This window comes from Amblyraja radiata, chromosome 25 (genome assembly GCF_010909765.2).
Source record: "Amblyraja radiata isolate CabotCenter1 chromosome 25, sAmbRad1.1.pri, whole genome shotgun sequence".
NCBI lineage: Eukaryota > Metazoa > Chordata > Chondrichthyes > Rajiformes > Rajidae > Amblyraja > Amblyraja radiata.
The window spans coordinates 29,354,082-29,373,906 of NC_045980.1; the positions used below are offsets into that span (position 1 = coordinate 29,354,082).

General features: G+C 39.8%; 1 protein-coding gene across 2 annotated transcripts in view; it reads right to left on the bottom strand.

Annotated features, from left to right (window-relative positions):
• Positions 1 to 325: 325 nt before the first annotated feature.
• The window catches only part of mlec (malectin), a 49,625-nt gene continuing 30,125 nt past the window's right edge, over positions 326 to 19,825 (bottom strand). For both annotated transcript variants that reach the window (XM_033043668.1, XM_033043669.1), the window contains 3 exons: positions 13,096 to 13,275; positions 11,173 to 11,230; positions 326 to 4,023 (listed from right to left, as the gene is read on the bottom strand). In XM_033043668.1, coding sequence (XP_032899559.1) covers positions 3,797 to 4,023; positions 11,173 to 11,230; positions 13,096 to 13,275 — 465 coding nt within the window. In that variant the 3' untranslated portion in view covers positions 326 to 3,796. The remainder of the gene's footprint in view (positions 4,024 to 11,172; positions 11,231 to 13,095; positions 13,276 to 19,825) is intronic.

Below are 19,825 nucleotides of genomic sequence, written 5' to 3' on the forward strand. Positions count from 1 at the left end.
AGAGAGTCAGGGGAGAGGTTAAACTAGAGGTATGAAAAGGTTTAGAACAAATCATAGCCAAGTAAAGGTGGAGCCCACAATGGTCCATTGTTGGTCGGGTTAAAACATCATCGTCGAGCCGGAGGAATCGAGCAGGACAATTGCAAATAGTTTTATTTTATTGTCACGTGTACCGAGGTACAGTGAATAGGATGAACTGGTCATTTGGCCAACTTACCAGAGGAAACAGCTGCCCGTCAGAATTAATACAGGCTCCATCGTTACATGATCTTAACGTACTTAATTTTCTACAGAACCTGTATCATAGAAGGGGGAAACTAAAACGTGTTTCAATAAAGTTTTATTTCCAAATTGCAGAAAATGTAATGGCAACAGAGCAGAATTTGTTGCTATTTGGTGAATGTAGAGATTTTCAGACATTCAATAATAGTTTGTCTAAACAGGTGGAATTAATACAATGTCTTCTGTGCAACAATTGCATAAACCATTAACAGACACCACTAAATGCAAACGCTTATGGATCTCGGAGTCTGCTTTATTTTTCTTCCCCCATGATGGACATTGGCTTACCAGTCAGCCTGGGGACCTTCCATCTTCAGGACGACCATCTACCTGTTTCCCAAGAGCCCGTCACAGCTTGAGCTCGGGCACGCAGAAGGCAGATAGTGATGAATGCCAAGCTTACACTGTTAACAAACCGGGAGGAAACAACAATTGGCAAAGAAAAATTCGGGGGAAAAGAAAATACTTTTTTGGGATCCTTGTTGTGCAGAATTACTGTTAGTAATAAGACTGGGGTGCACAAACCATTGACACAGTTCTTTCAATAATCAATTCAAGGTTACAGTTAAATTAATTGTCATACCAGAATCCATTTAAAATTAGGCTTATTGACTAATCTATTCAAATAATATTAGGTTGATCAAGACGAACTCAAGTCAGGATGGATGAAGCTGACAGCTCCCCTACTTCAATGAACAGGTTTTGTTCTCCAGCCCCACCATTGCAGTTTACATGTATAGGCAAGTCTGTTTGGTGATATTGGCAGTATGGCCATTGCTGCACTGGCACAAACACAATATTATCAAAAAATAAAAAGGCAGAAAGTTGCGGAAAAAAATTAAGCACATTGTAGTTGGTGCACAGCACACAAATATTTCTACCCAAAAGGCAGAAAATCCTGGGTTGACAGGTTAAGTATTTTACACGTACTGTTATCCAGGGACTAAAATGTAGTCTTTCGCTCGTCTGAACACATGTGACATAAAAATAACTTTTATCTTCTCCCTTTTCATTATATACTGCTGATTAAAACCACCAGAGTGCAAATTAATACAAATATACCCTCAACCCAAGTTCCTGAGAGCTCCAAACAAAAGCCAAGCTACAAATTGAAATGAATTTTTTTTTTTTTTTAAACACGCACACTCGCGCACGCACACACACGCCAGACACACAAAAAATCAACTTTACACCATAAAGCACAAATTCTACCTACACCGTCCAGGATTCAGGTTAGCCAACAAAAGAAAAAAAACATTTTGATTGAACCTCCAAAGGTAAAGAGCAGTTCTCTCTTTGGAATGAATAACTCTAAACTTCAAACACTTTCGAAAAAAAAAAAAAAAATCTATTCCCTTCTCACCTTTCTTCCCGAGGAAAAGAAAGTTAAAGCCTGCTTGTGAATATGTAGATTCAAGTTGTGCATGATGCTCAAAATAATTTTGGGGAAATATAGCATTTTAATTCCATAGTACAAATGTTCATTAAAACTGGCAATGACTAAATTGTACAGGGTTTCTCCTGTCATTTAATATCACACTTGGATTATTGTATTCAAGAATTGTACATTTAATTTCCAAAATCCAAAAGTAGCTTTTTAGAATTATCCAAGAAAGGCAAAAGGATTCTTCCGTATGTGGGACTTTATAAAGATAATACAATTATTTATATAAAATGACTTGAAATGTTTCATTTCTATGATTTGCTTGTATTCTGAGTGCTGCGTCTGTGCTCTGCAGGCAACACAGCGTCTAATTTTAAAACTGTAATATCAAATATCAGCAATGGCTCCTTTTCATTGTCCTACCTGAAATAAACTAAACTTCTTAAAAAGAGCTAAAATCAATCTTTCCCCTCCCTCGGAGTTGCTCGAGAGGTAACAGCCTTCAAATCTCAGGTTCAACAGTAATCTACATAGTAACCTCTGCAGTTAATTTGTGGAAGTGAATGGGAATAAAGATCAAATGGCAACAGATTTATGGTCATGCTGTGCACTAGCCCGTTATGTTAGTAACATGGCAGGGGTGACAGTGGTTGGGGAAAAAACAAGGGGAATGCTTGAGTTAGGTTGGCGGTGAGATGGGGAATGGGACAAAGTGAGGGAAGAGACAGATACAATTGAGAACTTTACTGCCATGATTTCAGGTAAAGACTTTCTCTCAGATTATGAATGCAGTCCCTTGCTGCCAAGTTCATCCAGGCAAGAATCCCTTTTCATAAAGACACTACATCTTACACTCAGCACAACACGCTTCCAAAGTCTGTATTAAGCACCAAGGGATTAACAGATTATACCGACTCCATGGCAGGGTGTTACAGTAAACACAACTTTTTAGGGTTCAAGTAACTGTTCTAAATGTTTCTCCCTTTGTTGAGAGTTATACATCTTTTGTGAGCTTTAGTGAGCACTGCCAAACAATTGGTATGTGGTCACTCAGCAGGGCCTTATTAAAATATGTATTCATGTGTGGAGGGGTTTCAAATGTTATTGCTAATATAATACTATCCATTTCAAATACCTTTCACAGAGGAACCCTGGAATAGGAATAAAAAATAGAGAACGGAATTCTTTAAAACTACATATATTAGGAAATATGACAAAGAAAAATGATAAAAGTTCACAGCAAATTCATTCAAACAGAGTTTGGGGATGGGCTGCAGCTTTTGTGCTGATGAAATTATTCGGCTTGAAGCATTTTCTTTCTTTCAGTTATTGACAAACCGTTACATATTACTCTTGCTTTTATTATAACAGTTTTACGGAAATTTGCTGCGGTGATCCAGCAAAGTTGGCCAACAGAAAGAAGATTTTAAAAATTATTGTGTAAAGCATTTGAGCACTGCACCACGCCATAGAGGTGAAATCTGAAGATGCTGGTGAAACAAACACTGCCTTTTCACACTCTGAACATTTCATACTCACCCAATTATTTACCAAACAACCAGCTTGAATCTGATTTTCATGGTCAGCTCATTATTCAAGGAAAAAAAAGGATAATGCCCATGTCAACGTGTGGACATGCTACCGCAGAGGGGGTGGAATTTGTAGTCAGATTACCATTAATTTGCCTACAGTACGTTTTCTCTATTAAAATTCTCCATTCAAGTTTTACTAGTGGAATTGTAGTTTTCCTTACACACTAGTGGCAAATGGTTCTATATTAGTTGTACAGTCTTCACATTGAGGCACATTTTTTCCCAACCTGGATGCCCATTAAACCATACCTTTAACACAGCAAAAAATTGTTCCAGCGAGTACTGGCCTCAAACATTCAACTTTTTGGGATTTTCAATTTTACACTTCAGAATTATTGGAGGAGTCTTTAAAAAAAATCTTTTAACAAAAACAAAAATTATTGCAATTCAAACCTTCAAAAGTCAGTACAAACCATTTCTCTTTTCCCCCTCCCCTCAATTCTAGAGGGAACAGAAACATACTGTTTTAAACAGACTGCCCCATGCTGTTACATAGCTCCTCGCCCACACACACCACTGTACATGCTAAGTTTATCTCTCATAATCGACATAGACAAAACAAAGTGGGAATGAAGACCCCAAAGGCAACTAAGATTGGAAACATTAGGCTGCTGTTGTCAGAGGCATATGGGTCAGGAGTTCGAGGTCCTGACTTCACCTTCTTTTTGCTTAATGGCTTCCTTTCAGCACCCTCTTCATAATCTTCCTCCTCTTCCTCTTCCTCCTTCTTTTCCAAACCAGGGTGAGGCAGGAGTTTTGGGACATCTGTAATTCGGCAGAAGATTTTTTTTTAAAACAAGAGATCTATTTGTAATCAGTACATGGTAATGTAAAGCTCAAATTCTGAGGGAAAAAACTTCAACTCAATTTTCATATTCCTTAGATTTGTTTTCTTCAATTCGCACAACACTAATTTTATTATAATTATTAGAAAGGCCATGCTGATAGGCAAGTTTATCAATTATCAAGCAACCCAATTGGAAACACTATTAGTCAAGTCAAGTCACATTTATTTATATAGCACATTTAAAAAACAACTCTCGTTGGACAAAGTGCTTTACATTTGTTATAAAAATAGCACAACAAAACAAACTACATACATATATACATGTAGCCCTCACTCAGAGGACGTCAGGAAAGGCTTGGGAGTATAGGTAAGTCTTTAGTCTTGACTTAAAAGAGTCGATGGAGGGGGCAGTTCTGATGGGAAAGGGGATGCTATTAACTCTTTAACATTCTCTCCTACAGGAAAATCCTGGGGTTTGAACACATGACATGATAGAGCAAGCTCCACTAATATTATTACATTCAAAAGTTTGATGTATGAACATACATTAATATGAGCAGCAGAACTAGTTTTTTTTCTCTCTCCCTCTCTCTCTCTCTCTCTCTCTATACTTAGTAATTCTTGTAAGTCTTGTGTTTTCGATACCATTCATCACAACAGGGGCAGGAATGTTTACCACAGGATGATGTTTTTGTGCGTTTTCGAACTTATGGACAAAATTGATATATGGACGTCTGTAAAACTGGAACCCATTTGTTACCAGTGAATGGCCTGCATGCCATGCTTGGGATTCCAAACCAGATCAACTAATCAACTCATCGTTTCTGAAATGCCGACAGCTAAAATAATTAACTTTGTTAATTAGATGGGGATATCGTAGGCATTTGCATTAAGGGGGTAGCATACGAAGTACTGAAAGTGATTGTGTTAAAATTAGGGCAACTAGCAAGAGGTTAAGAAATTACCAGACCAAGATGACATGTACCCCCAAGTTCTTAACAAAAGGATGTGAGAGTACAGGCTTAGACTATAATATTTGATGCTCCTTAAATAGACGTAATCTCAGTGAACTTGGAGAATGCTGACAGAGTGTCTTTGATTAAAATATAAAAGTTACTACAAGTGGAGGCCAGTCATTGATAATGGGTACATTTTTAGAAAGATCCCTAAAGTGGTTGGAGAAACATATGGAGTGGATAAGACAGATATAGGGCACTAGATTTTATTGGCTGTGGCATGGAAAGCTGCAGCATGAAGGTCACGCTAGAACTGCGTTAAATAATACTACAGCTACAGTAGTCAGCTGCAGTGCAGTGTACAGTTCTAGTAACCACACGACAAAAAGATGCAAGAGCTTGCAAAGTTGTAGAAGATGCACTGCAGTCCACATACAGACTACTCCGAGTGCATCTCCAAACCCCCTAATGTTTATGATCAAGAGGGCAAGAGCAGCAAGTGCATGGGAAGTCCATCACCTGCAGGTTTCCCACAATTTCACACATTATTCTGACCTGGACATTTCTTGCCAATCCTTCACTGTCGCTGGATCTAAAAAACATGACATTCCCTACCAGCAGCATCACTTGAAGGACTGCAGCAGCTCAAGGCAGTGGGTCAGCACCATCTTCTGAAGGACAATTGAGGAGCAACAAATACATGCTGGTCTTGCCAGTAACATTTTAATCCAGTAAATGAATTTAAAAAGACAGAATAAAATGACTTAAAAAAATGCCAGAATTAGTTATGAGGCAAGACTGCATAGACTTCAGCTAATTGGATTAACTCCAAATATCACTAAATGGATGAGTGAACTTAAATAGGCTAATTGCCTCCACTGTTAGTTCTAGTGCAGATTAATTATTGACCAGAATAACCCTTGCCTTACTTAAATATTTTTTTAGCAACGAAAACTGAAAAAAAGGGATATTTCCGTTTAGTTTAGAAATACAGTGCGGAAACAGGCCCTGCGGCCCACCGAATCCACACCGACCAGCACATTACCATCCAAGGGTCAATTTACATTAATACCAAGCCAATTAACCTCCAAACCTGTACATCTTTGAAGTGTGGGAGGAAACTGTGGACCTCGGAGAAAACCCACACGGTCACGGGGAGAAGGCACAATCGTAATAAAGACAACACCCATAGTCGGGATGGAACCCGGGTCTCTGACGCTGTAAGTGCTGTAAGGCAGCAACTGTACCGCTGCGCCACCGTGCAGCCCACTATTGTTCAGGCATGTGTCTGTCCCCATGTGCTCAAAACTAATTGCCAACCAAATGATGGAGGGAGATTTTCAATCACTTGGTAAAAGGGGTCAGTAAAAGAGTTTACTGGCCAGTAATACATTTATTTGAATTACCAGGGTTGAATTCCAGAGATAGTACAAGTATTTAGATACCATTCACAAGAGAGTGGCACACATCCTTAATGATACTGAAGTCGGTCTTGCTCACAACCATCCAGTCTGCCAGTGTTCCTGGTGTTAAAACTCAAATCATCTCACCTCAGAATATTAACCTATAATCCAGGTCCAAATCAACAATAAGAATCTTTAACCTTTTCATTTATTACACTGCCTCTATCATGAGGTTACAAATAGGGATTTTCATTGATCAATTGATATGCCAAAAGATACAAGAATTTCAAACAGAAGTGTTTCACAGTGGCAGTTTTTCTGGAGCAGGGTTAGGAAACCAACAAACGTTTTTTAGTATTTATTAATAGATGCAAAATTGACTTCAGGAAAGATAGTGGCACTATTCTATATTAAATTCAATTCAAAAGTGAAAGATTCTTTCGAAGATCATCAAAATCAGATGCTTCGGCCCAACTGAGGGAAAGGAAACATTACGCTCATTGTAAATCAGCAAAAATCATAACATTCGCCATCAAATTTGTTGATCTTCAGAATTTCCAGAAATGGCGGCAATATTCAGTCAATTTTGTCTGCGATGTGTTTACATAGAGTAGGTTCCACACAAAGCAAAAGATTATGGTTCCAATTTTGCATTGCAATGTTACCCCCTTTTGCGATTCAAGGTACTACAGTAAAGGAAGTGTGGAAAATCTACATCAGCATATGAACTTACCCCACTACAACTTCACACTGCACAAGCAGAGTGTTATTGCTATTCTGAACCACACATACTATGGATAGACACAAAGTGCTAGAGTAACACAGCAGGTCAGGCAGCATCTCTGGAGAACGTGAATAGGTGATGTTTCTAGTCGACTCTAAACGTCATCTATCCATGTTCTCCAGAGATGCGACCTGACCGGCTGAGTTACTCCCAGCACTTCGGGTCTTTTTTCGTAAGCCAGCATCTGCAGTGCCTTGTTTCTACATTTTCTCTGTTGAGGAAGAAGCAGGTTTTATATTTTGGGGGCGGTTAACTCGGGTTCGGACCCTTCCTCAGACTTGACCCGAAACGTCACCCATCCTTTTTCTCCAGAGATACTGCCTGACCCACTGAGTTACTCCAGCAGTGTGACTATCTTTGGTATAACCCAACAACCACAGATCTTTGTTCCTACATACATTTGGGCAAAGGTGAAATCTAGTCGATAATTGGCATTATTTTCAGTCTTTGTCGGATTGGATATTTTGTCTACCAATTCTGCTATTAATAGTTCCTTCAAGAAAGAAATTGGTCCAGATGAGATACATTATTGAGAGAACATATTTGCCACGGGGATTTTTTATATGTAAATTGTTTAGATGTCACATCATTTCCTGGGTCAAAAAGTAGTTGTGAAACCAAACCTGCCAACCCGAAGGGCAAACAAACATCTTGAAGTAGTTTCCCAAATGTAATTCATTAAAATGAAAGGAAATTCAAAATCGAATAGTGAAAGGCCTGGATGGTGGATGTGGAGAGGATGATTCCACTGGTGGGAGAGTCTAGGACCAGAGTCAATAGCCTCAAAATAAAAGGACATACATTTAGAAAGGAGATGAGGAGTAATTTATTTAATCGGAGGGTGGTTGATCTGTGGAATTCATTGCGACAGAAGGCCGTGGAGACCAAGTGAGTGGATATTTTTTAAGACGGAGATTGACAGGTTCTTGATTAGTACGGGTGTCGGGGGTTATGGGGAGAAGGCAGGAGAATGGGGTTGAGGGGGATAGATCAGCCGTGATTGAATGGCAGAGTAGACTTGATGGGCCGAATGGCCTAATTCTGCTCCTAGAACTTATGGAGTTGCAGAATCAAAGAATAGCCCAGCAGAGAAAGAGAGCGCTGATCAAGCCTGTGCTGGCTCTTGCCAAAATTTACCCATGTAGTCCCTTTTCTACTTAATCAGGTTTTCTCTTCCAAGTACTTTCCAATTCTGGTTGATGCATTATATCATATCAATCCATATCCACAATTGTACCCTACACATATTCCAAGAGTTAACTAACCGCAGCAAAGATATCTCCTCAGTTGTATTCACTTTTGGCAATCACCTTCATTTTGTGCGCTCTGTTGACCAAGCTCAGCTAATGCAAACTGTTTCGTCTAATTTACTGGAAATGTAAATCCACAATAATTTTAACAACTAAAATCTCCTTTTAAGCTTCTCTATTCCAAGGAGAAACAGTACATAATTAGTATTGAATGAACAGAACTAGGATTGAGCCCCATCAGTGAAGAAAAGCTCAGACCTTATAGAATCATGATCCTCTTTGCATTTTTTTAGCTAATCTTCCTGCCTTTTGATTTCCCTAGTGCTCAAAATAATTTTAAGACTCTGGAGAGAAGAATTCAAAAGAAGTAAAATCCTCCCGACAAAGGAATTTCCTTTCATCTTTGACGGTGCAGAATTATAGACTATTCAGAGACGACAAACAACCGCTCAATATCTATCCCACCAACCTCTCTATGAATCAATGAGATCGCTTCCCATTCTTGTTCACAGAGGAGAACTAAATATAGGTCCTAACTACTCATACTCTCCACAGAGAAACAGTAACTGTCATCTCAGTTCTCACGCTAATGGATCTATAACGATTGCCTGCAAGTATCTTTCCTTAGGCAAGTAAAATAAAACCATGGTACTCCCGATTGATCTCACCAAGATCATGTACAATTGCAGCAAAAGTTAACGACACTTGTACTTCAACCCCTTGTGGTAAAAGCCAACCTAACATTTACTTTCCTAACTGTGCACTCTCCCCACAGATCAACTTCAACTTTACAAGCAAACACAACCCAGTTTCCCTCTTTATGCCAATAGTTACAAGTGTCTCACCATTTAAGGCTTCACATTTTGTTTTTGGTCTTCCATAACAAGATTAATTTAAAAAACTCTCATTACCCAGATTTCCAGAAAGCATTCAATAAAGTGCTACATGGATGCTTACTGGTAATGTAATCATGAGGCTAAACGAATGGCATTTGGTGCTCCTTATTAGAACAGGAAACCTTTCATGCAACTCTGCTGAAAATTGATATAATCCACCTTTTGAGGAAGTATGTTAGGATGTCTCCAATTCATGTAATCTCAATCTTTAATCCTTATCAGATGTGGGGTGATTTTACGCCGCTTTTAAAAAAGTTTTTTTTAAAAACTCCAATATTTTACAGGGGTCTTATGCAAATTTCGCTTCAATTATCTTAGTCGTGGGCAAGGGGGTGTGGGTGGGGAGTGAACAGAAGGGGAAAAAATGACATCCATGGTTGGCTCAAAGTTAGTGAGAAGGACCACTCATAATTAAGTAACGTGATTATTTGATGTCAGCATTGCTTGGAGTTCAAAGTCAGTTTACAATAATCAGGATAATTATTACCAATTTACTGGAACAGGAAATAATTTAACCAATTATAAGAGGGAGTCTTTTTTCTTTTAAAAGTGTCATTTTTTACTTTACTTTGGTCCACCAAGTCCGTGCTGACCAGCGACCAATTTAATTTCATAACCAGGCTTGAGCAAATGTCTTTCATGTTATTGCTTTTCTTTTTCTCGTGCATTCATGCATGTAAATAATGGGACATGTGCAGGAAGGAACCGCAGATGCTGGTTCACACCGAAGATAGACACAAAATGCTGGAGTAACTCAACTTGACAGGCAGCATCCCTGGATAGAAGGAATAGGTGACGTTTCAGGTCGAGACTCTTCTTCAGACTGAGACTGAAAGAAGGGTCTCAACCCGAAACATCACCCATTCCTTCTATCCAGAGATTGGACATGCAAATTCAGATTACAATATAAAAACTAGAGTTAAAGAATCATTTGCAAGTTCATTTCCTGACATCCATTAAAGGCATTGCCGTTGCAGAATTATGGACAAGGTGTTGTTGTGTACAGAATTTGCCCGATGGATCAATTAATGTGAAGGATTGTAGGCGTTGAGGTGAATATTCTCAGTACTCTGGCTATCAAAGTGTGTGGGGGGGGTGGGAAGAAATAAATCATTCTGTACTCATCCAAATAAACCTCCTAACAATCAATGTGTGGATGATGAGTGAGGACAGAATTAGGCCCATGTGGTAACAAATGAATAACTTACTGACTGGTCAGCTTGGTACTACCTATGTTGTTATATAAATTACTTCCATGATAATTTATCTACACGTACAACGTGTTTCTGCATCACATCATTGATTCTCCTTCAAAAATATGAAGGCACGTCATCAACTTTCAATATTCTTTCCCTTCCACCTTTGTGCTTATTTTTTGTTTAAGTGCTGATATCAGGAGGGCGAGAGAATGAAGTGGAGTAAGATCGATACGTAAGCCATTAATCCACAAGTTGCGTCAATTGAATTAATAACTAATTAATTGGAGGAATGTTTTTAAAGATAAATGTTATTTGAGATGCAGAACAGAAGAGCTGTCAATATATCCCTTGAAGTATTTTTGTGGCTTTACTGTAATCCCACGCCCCCCAAAATCATCTCAATGTAATAGATTTGATTTGAAATCCAGATAATTCTATACAAGCCAAGTAAGAAAGGAAATAAAATAAATTATCTTTTCTCATGTTAACTGATTCAATTGTAACATTGATTTAATTAATAATGCATTTGTCAGGGATGCTACGTTCTCAATAAACCATTAAACTTGATGAATTCCAGCAGTATTGGCATTATTGACAATCATGAAAGAGTTGTGAGACGACTTGCAATAATCAACTTACCCTCCACTGATCCCTTTATAATGCACATTGCACAGACTTTAGGGTTGTCATAGTAACCCTAGAACAAAGAATCAACATAAAGAAAATGATTAGTGTTAAGTCAGTGTTTTCACTATATGTTACAACAGCATAATTAATATAACTAGATTTTTAAGGTCGTAGCATAATAGGTAGAGTCAAAGTAATTGTTACGTTAAATTGATGATGTAATTTGTAATATTCGGAAAACTTACTCCAGGGAGGAGCATATGGGCTTGGCTTTGCAAGCTCCTTTATATTAAAATGCAAGTGGATTCATCTTTCTCCACTAACATCTGAAATAGACTTACAAACTATCCTGCAGTTTGTCCTGGGAGTTGTTCAAAACCCTTGCTCTATTGACTTCAGTGCTGATTTGAACGCTTAAAACAAAATATTATCCATACCAGACAGTTGCATTTTCAATAATAACCGACAATGGGCCCCCGAGTGTAAGCCCATCCAGCAAAATCAGATGCAGGTGGACAATGTAGAGCCAGCATTCTATCTCTATCCCACCTTAATATTGATGATGACACATTGAACATCAACAGTGGTGTTTAGTTTAGTTTAGAGATACAGCGTTGAAAGGCCATTCAGCCCATCGAGTCTGCGCCCACTGACAATTTGTACACGGGTTCTACGTTATCCAGTTTCGCATCCTGCACACTGGGGCACTTTACGGAAACCAATTAACCGAAAAACCTGCATGACTTTGGAATGTGGGAGGAAACCAGAGCACCCGGAGAAAACCCACGTAGGGAGAACGGACAAACTCCAAACAGACAACGCCCGTAGTCAGATCAAACCCAGCTCTCTGGCGCTGTGAGGCAGCAGCTTTACTGTCGCGCCAGTGCCACAACAGATTTCAGTATCTTGGCGACATGGGCGGGGGGGGGGGGGGGGGGGGGGAGATCATACCAGATTCTCAGTGGGATTTTCCCAGGATTGGATGCAGCAATTATATTCCCCCAAAATTCACATCTCACACATGAATAGTTAGAAGAGGAATACAGTTCTGATAAACTGTACCTAACCAGAAATTAAGCACATCAGGATAAGGAACGAATAGACAAATATTTGAACAGCACTGCTATAGTGAGAGAGATTCAATGCCCAGCACAATGTTCCACAGGTTTTGCATAAGATAAAATGAAGCTACCGACAATGAAACAGAACATGTGCTGCAAGAACAAAACACTGGATCAAAAATCTAGCTCACCCCCTGCTTATTTTCACTAGATATGTGGACTTGGAAATAGCTGTTTGATGCTGCATCAGTGGCCCACAAAATGGTATATTGCAAATATTTATCAGCCCTGACATTTATTTTAAAAAGTCACTTCTGAACCACAAGCCAATATACAAATTCTGTAAATATACAGTAGATATTTATCAGCCATTTGATGAAGCGAAACAATAAAAGGAATTTTAGTCCTTGAGTATAGTTTAGCTTAGAGATACACCATGAAAACAGGCCCTTTGGCCCATCGAGTCCATTAATTACTTGATTGCATTAGTTCTACGTTATCTCACCTTATCCACTCCCTGCACATAGGGACAATTTTAGAGACCAATTAACCTACAAATCCACACGTCTTTGGGACATCGTAACAAACCGGAGCACCTGGAGGAAAGCTCCACACGGTCACAGAGGGAACGTGCAAACTCCACACAGACAGCATACGAGGTCAGGTTTGAACCCTGGTCTCTGGTGTTGCGAGACAGCAGCTCTATCAGCTATGCCACTGTGCCACCCTTTGGAGTAAAAAAAGCGAAGAAAACAACAACAACAAAATCAGGCATCCCGCAACAATGTGCCTTGCAGCATCCATTCACACACACGTTGAATCAATGGATTTTTTTTGTTAAGTCCTATTCGGTAGCATTAAAAGATTTTCTTACTTTCACAAATTCTACGAGCAGTTTCCCATTAAATGTAGAGACTTCTCCTTGAACACTGAGTTTTCCTTTCCTGACGGAAAAGGTCACCAATTCATCGTGTGCCGTGCTGTGTCCCACTTTATCAAAGATATCCAGATCTTTCACCACCACATGCTGCCCATTTAGTCTCACGTCAAAGACCTAGAGAGAGAAAGAAGGAAAATTACAAACAATTTATTCATAAGTAGGCCACAACTACATATAAATAGATTTTCTTTTGCTTTTAAATAAGAGGAAAACTTCTACACAATTTGATCTGGTAGCTAATAATACAACTTATGTATGCGTTTTATTCAAATTTAAACAGCATTTATCTTAAGATATCACTTCTGACCACAAGGCAAATGTCCCAAACTTTACCACAATGGCAAACCAATCCAAGTATTTATGTATTAGTTTAGTTTATTATTGTCCTGTGTACAGAGGTACAGTGAAAAGCTTTCGTTTGCATGCTATCCAGTAAAAAAATGAATGTGCATGAAATTAAGCCCCAAAATCTTTTTGGCTAATTTAGTGAAAAGGAGATGTTACATGATTACAGAGATTTCCTTCCAACGATCACAGGAATTGCTGATGAGCTCATCACAAATTGCTTAACAATGAACAGATAAAATAATAAATTATTGGCATACGTATCAACGCCGAGCTACAATAACACAAGGCAGTCAGCTCCTGTAGAACTGTGACCCTTCTTCAGACTTCAGTCGGAAGAAGGGTCTCGACCCGAAACGCCACCCTTTCCTTCTCTCCAGAGATGCTGCCTGTCCCGCTGAGTTACGCCAACATTTTCTGTCTCACTGTGAAAGCATACACGCTACATATAAACTGACAAATTAACTCCACTTCAACACAAAATCCCTCCGTGGCATTCTCTGCCCAGTTGAATCAACTGAAAATTCAATCACCTAAAACGTTGTGCTCCTCCTACTCATCTTCAAATGAAATAACCATTATTGGTAGCCACCCCTTCAGCTGGCAAGGCCCCATCTCTCAAGTATCTTATCTCCCCTCCGCATCACTTTGTTAACAATGCCCTTATCTCTTTTCTCACACACAACTCTGTAAATGGCCTTGGCGTTAGATTTCGCTTATAATACTTCTGAGAAGCTTCTCACGAACTACAGGCGATGGTTGAATCACATTCCACACCCATGTGGGATCCAAATGTTGTGATGACATGAGATAAAGGGGAAGGCTGTTTATTCCAAACCCAAGTTCAAAACTACATTGAGAGTATCCAAAGTTTTCCCGGTCTTGGATCCTGTACAGCACAGCGGGTCACCATTCCGAAGTGTTCTGATATCACTTTATATAATTAAATTCATAGTAAACCGTCATCTAACAGATTTTAGATGTTGCTCATGGATAATGGCTGACACAAAATTTTAATCTGTATCAAAATAAGCACGCTGGAAATACTGATTGTATTTCTTTTTAAAGATTCATTCACTTTACATTTACTTACAAAATTATATTCAGACAGTATTGGACCCTGTTTTTTTCAAACCAGTCAAGGTATTGAGTACAGAGGTTGGGATGTTATGTTACAGCTGTATAACACAATGGTGAGGCCGCATTAGAGTATCACAGACCAGAGGATGAGTTTAGGAGAGGGGAAAGGTTTAGGTTGAGAGAGGGAAAAATTTAATAGGAACCCGAGGGGCGACTTTTACCATATGCCTCCCTCTCGCCTCTTTATACTGGCAGATCCACTCCACACTCAGTCCTGATGCACGGTTTCGACCCAAAATGTCAATGAACCCTTTGCCCCCACAGATGCTGTCTGATCCACTGAGTTCCTTCAGCAGTTTATGTTTTGCTCATCATGCGATTCATGTGCTTGCCCAGATTCTTCTTAAAAGTTGTGAAGAGAGTGAAGAATGTGAAGAGAATGTTTTCGAGTGAGATTTAGCGTTTGGGGCTAAGGGAATCAAGGGATATGGGGGAAAAAGCCAGAACAGGGTACTGATTTTGGATAATCAGCCATGATCATATTGAAAGGTGGTGCAGGCTCAAAGGGCCGAATGGCCTACTCTTGCACCTATTTTCTATGTTTCTATGAAAGTACCTGCCTGCACCACATTCTCAAGCAGTGCATTCCAGATAGCAACCACCTTCTGGGTGCAAAATAATTCTTCAGATATCTTCAAAATTTCCTACCCCTCATCTTAAACCTACATCCAATCACAACCAGAGAGCAGTGCTGAACTACTATCTACCTCTTTGGTGACGCTCGAACTATCCTTGATCGAACTTTGCTGGCTTTACCTTGCACTAAACGTTATTCCCTTATCTTGTATCTATATACTGTAAACTTATCAAGAATAAAATCAATCTAGCATTGCTCTGCACAACTTATCATCTGCTCAATATCATGTTGTTTGCTCAAAACGTCTCACTATCAACAACACACAAGTGTTGCACTTTGGCACAGGGCAAATGCAAGGGGAAAGAATACAATTAATGGAAAGATCCTTGATGGCATTGATGTACAGGGAAATCTTGGGAACCAAGTCCATAGTTCCCCGAGAGTGGCAATGGAAACGGATAGAGTGGTTAAGGCGGCCTGTGGCATGCTTGCCTTCATTGGTCAAGGTACTGAGCATAAGAGTCAGGAAGCAACCTTGCACCTTTATAGGACTTTGGTTCGGCTGCGTTTACGTGCAGATACGGTAGACAGTCAGAAACTTTTCCCCAGATGGAAATGTCAAGGACTAGCAGTTTAAAGTGAGAGGGCAAAAAGTTTAAAAGGAGATGTGTCGGACAAAAGCCTGGAACATGCTGCCAGGAGTGGTGGAGGAAGCAGATACGACAGTGATGTTTAAGAGGCTTTCAGATAGGTGCATGTGTTTGCTGGGGATTGGGGAATATGGATCACATGCAGGCAGAAGAGATTTGTATAACTTGGCATTATGTTCAGCACAGATATTATGGGCAGAAGGGCCTGTTCCCGTTTCCTGTTGTACTGCACTACGTTCTATGTATAGCAAATCATAGAGAGCTAGTGTTATACGGCGCAGAAAATGATCCTTTAGCTCAACTCACCCATGCCAACAGAAATGCTTATTTATGCTATTGTGATATTCTTGTATTTGGCCCATAATCCCTCTATCCCTTTCTTATCCATGTACCGGTCCAAATGATTTTTAAAATACTTGTTTCTACCATCTCCTCTGACAGCTTGTTCCATATACCCACTACCCTCTGTGAAAAGGTCTGCTCCTCAGATGTTCCCTCTTATCTTAAACACATACCCTCTAGTTTTAAACTCCCCTGCCGGAGGTCGGATGGGCCAGCGGTGGGCGCAGGAGGTCGGTCGTGGACATGGCGCTAAGAGAACAAAGAGGGACTCGGTCCGCCGAGAGAAAATAAAAGAAGAAAAAAAGGGGGAAAAAGGACCCAGGGAGAGGAGAGCCCACCAAAACCAAAGAGGGGCCCGGCTTTGGGGGCCGCCAAGAACAAAGATGGGCCATTGGGATATACATTAAACACTTGTAACTTTGTCCGCCCCCTTTACATGGTGACTTTACATACTTTGCGTATGGGATGCAAAACAAAGAATTTCACTGTGACATGTCACAGCGGATAATAAAGTCTCATTCGTACATTCCCTTGTAATAACATTTTTAATAATGGATAATGTTGAATGCCTGCTACCGCATAATCCGGCCCAGTGTTTTGTAAAGCGATGACAGATATAAGCAAAGAACTTCACTTTCCACTTTGAGAGACACCTAAAAATAATGTTTTGTAAATGGATTCAAAGTCCATATCCACTGCCCAACAATATATGATATTTGAACTGATCAACTGGGTGCAGCTTTGGAAGAGCTTACTGATATTTGCATGTGTTTTATCTTAGGTTAACAGGAAAGTTTCAAAGGTCTTCAGCAAGTAGGTTGAATGAAAATACAGTTAAACTTTAGCATGACCATGTTGTTGCAAACATTGTGGCTTTGACGATTGATTGAGGGAGTACAGAGAAGGTTCACCAGACTGATTCCTGGGATGTCAGGACTTTCATATGAAGAAAGACTGGATAGACTCAGCTTGTACTCGCTAGAATTTAGAAGATTGAGGGGGGGATCTTATAGAAACGTACAAAATTCTTAAGGGGTTGGACAGGCTAGATGCAGGAAAATTGTTCCCGATGTTGGGGAAGTCCAGAACAAGGGGTCACAGTTTAAGGATAAGGGGGAAGTCTTTTAGGACCGAGGTGAGAAATACATTTTTCACACAGAGAGTGGTGAATCTCTGGAATTCTCTGCCACAGAAGGTAGTTGAGGCCAGTTCATTGGCTATATTTAAGGGGGAGTTAGATGTCACCCTTGTGGCTAAAGGGATGGAGGGAAGGCAGGGACAGGATACCGAGTTGGATGATCAGTCATGATCATATTGAATGGCAGTGCAGGCTCGAAGGGCCGAATGGCCTACTCCTGCACCTATTTACTATGTTTCTATGTTTGAATGTAGAACCAAAGAAAAGACAAGGCTCTACAGAGGAGGCTTTTCAGCCAGAGGGGAGAAAATTAGTATCTTAAGGGTGTTTATGAACCATTCCTCCACATTGATCCACACTAGTGTAAGAAACTCTACATTGCCAAGATTTTGATTCTTGTCCCCATCTTTGACACAATTCCAACAAAATTCACCACGAACAGCCCCCCAAGCCAGCTGCATTAAGGTTTCTGATACAGCTTTCTGTTCCTGAGCACAATTGTAGATAATTGCTACTGCATACAATTTTTCAGACAGCAGATGTTAATGATTGTGTTGTTAAATTTATTCCTTCCTGCCTCCACTGGAGTCCACACATGATCTTTTCTTTTCTTCTTCACCATGTCCAAAATGCACACCCCCACCTCCCCAATCTCCCATTTTCAATGCCGCTAACATTTCCCTGTTTTCATGTTGCTCAAAACCTGTTGTAATCGCCAATATTTTAGATTTCAGATTCAAAGAAACAATCACCCAAGCCAGCAACTCTCCCACATTAGGTGCTGGCTTGCTGAGTGTTTCCAGAATCTTGTGCTCACATTTCAAATTTTCAGGTCTCTGTAGTATTTTCTATATTAGGAACACAAAGAACCTTGAATGTCAACAAAAACATCAATCTTGAAAATCCAATGTATTAATATAAATTTTGAATGCATAATCCTACATTCAGTAACAGCCATTGAATGCAATATTGTATTTGACTTAATTATCTTGCTCAGTCTGCAAGTAAACCTCAAATACCTGTTTTTGCAATTTAATTATAACATTAATAAGCAATATCAAGCTGAGTATTTACTTCATATTTAGCTATGGATTATTCAAAGATATCATCAGCATTTTGGCTTTGAACAATTATTATGCCAAGATAAATACTATTAACTAGCATATTGATGTGTATCGATGGATCTCAATGTGTATACAATATTTAGTAATTGGCAGTTAATTGTTAATTGTTTATCCAACAAACAAAGTTAGAGGGGATAAAATACACTCTCTCAGAACAAAGCCAAACACAAGGTACTGGAGGAACACAGCAGGTCAGGCAGCATCCATGGAGGGAATGAACAGATGATATTTCGAATCGGAACCCTTCTTCGGACCGAAACATCACTTGTCCATTTCCTCCACAGATGTTGCCTGAGCCGCTGAGTTCCTCCAGCAGATGCGTTTTGTTTAAGACTCCACTTCTGTAGTTCCTTGGTAGACAAAAGTGCTGGAGAAACTCAGCGGGTGCGGCAGCATCTATGGAGCGAAGGAAATAGACAACGTTTCGGGCCAAAACCCTTCTTCAGACTCCACTTCTGTAGTTCCTTGTTTCTCTAATGACTAGTAGAGATTTGTCTATTCTTCTCAATGGAAGTTTTTAGTTTGGTTTTAGAGATATAGCACGGAAACAGGCCCTTTTGCCCACTAAGTCCACACCAACCAGCGATCCCCGCATATTAACACTATCCAACACTAAGGACAATTTTTACATTCATACAAGCTTGTCCACAAGCCTGTACATCTTTGGAGTATGAGAGAAAACCGAAGTTCTTGGAGAAAACCCACACAGGTCACGGGGAGAACGTACAAACCCCGTACAGACAAGCATGGATCAAACCTGGGTCTCTGGCGTAGTAAGGCAGCAACCTACCACTGCGCCACCATGCCTCCCCAAGTTGATTAAAAAAACAGAATTGCCCTGATAATTAATAATACATCCCTAAAATATTTCATGATAGTAAAGTTAGTTCCTTTTCACCTCATTTCCCTCTCTGATTTGATGACTGGAATATATTCCGTTTTTAAAGCAGCCACTGACCAGGGCTAACTTTCTGCAAGAATCCCTTAGTAACATAGAAAAGTCAGCACCTAGATTCACAACTTAATGCCTGAATCACCAACAGTTAAACAGCCTACTGAATATCTTATACCAGTCAGTCTGCTTTGCATTTTTTGACGACTCAGCATTTAATTTGAGCTCGTGCATTTTTACTTGTATTCCACCAACAGGTCAACCAACGTTTCCCGTCGACTTTATAAAAAAATCTTCATCCATTCTGGAACGAACAGAACCTAGTCGTCATACCAGTTCCACTGGTTGCATCCTCACAATCCCTCGTTATCATACCTTTCACAGCCAACAATGGGCCATTATGGGCTCCACCCTTCCTGAGGTCATCTTTTGCCGACCCTGATATGTCCTGGGGTT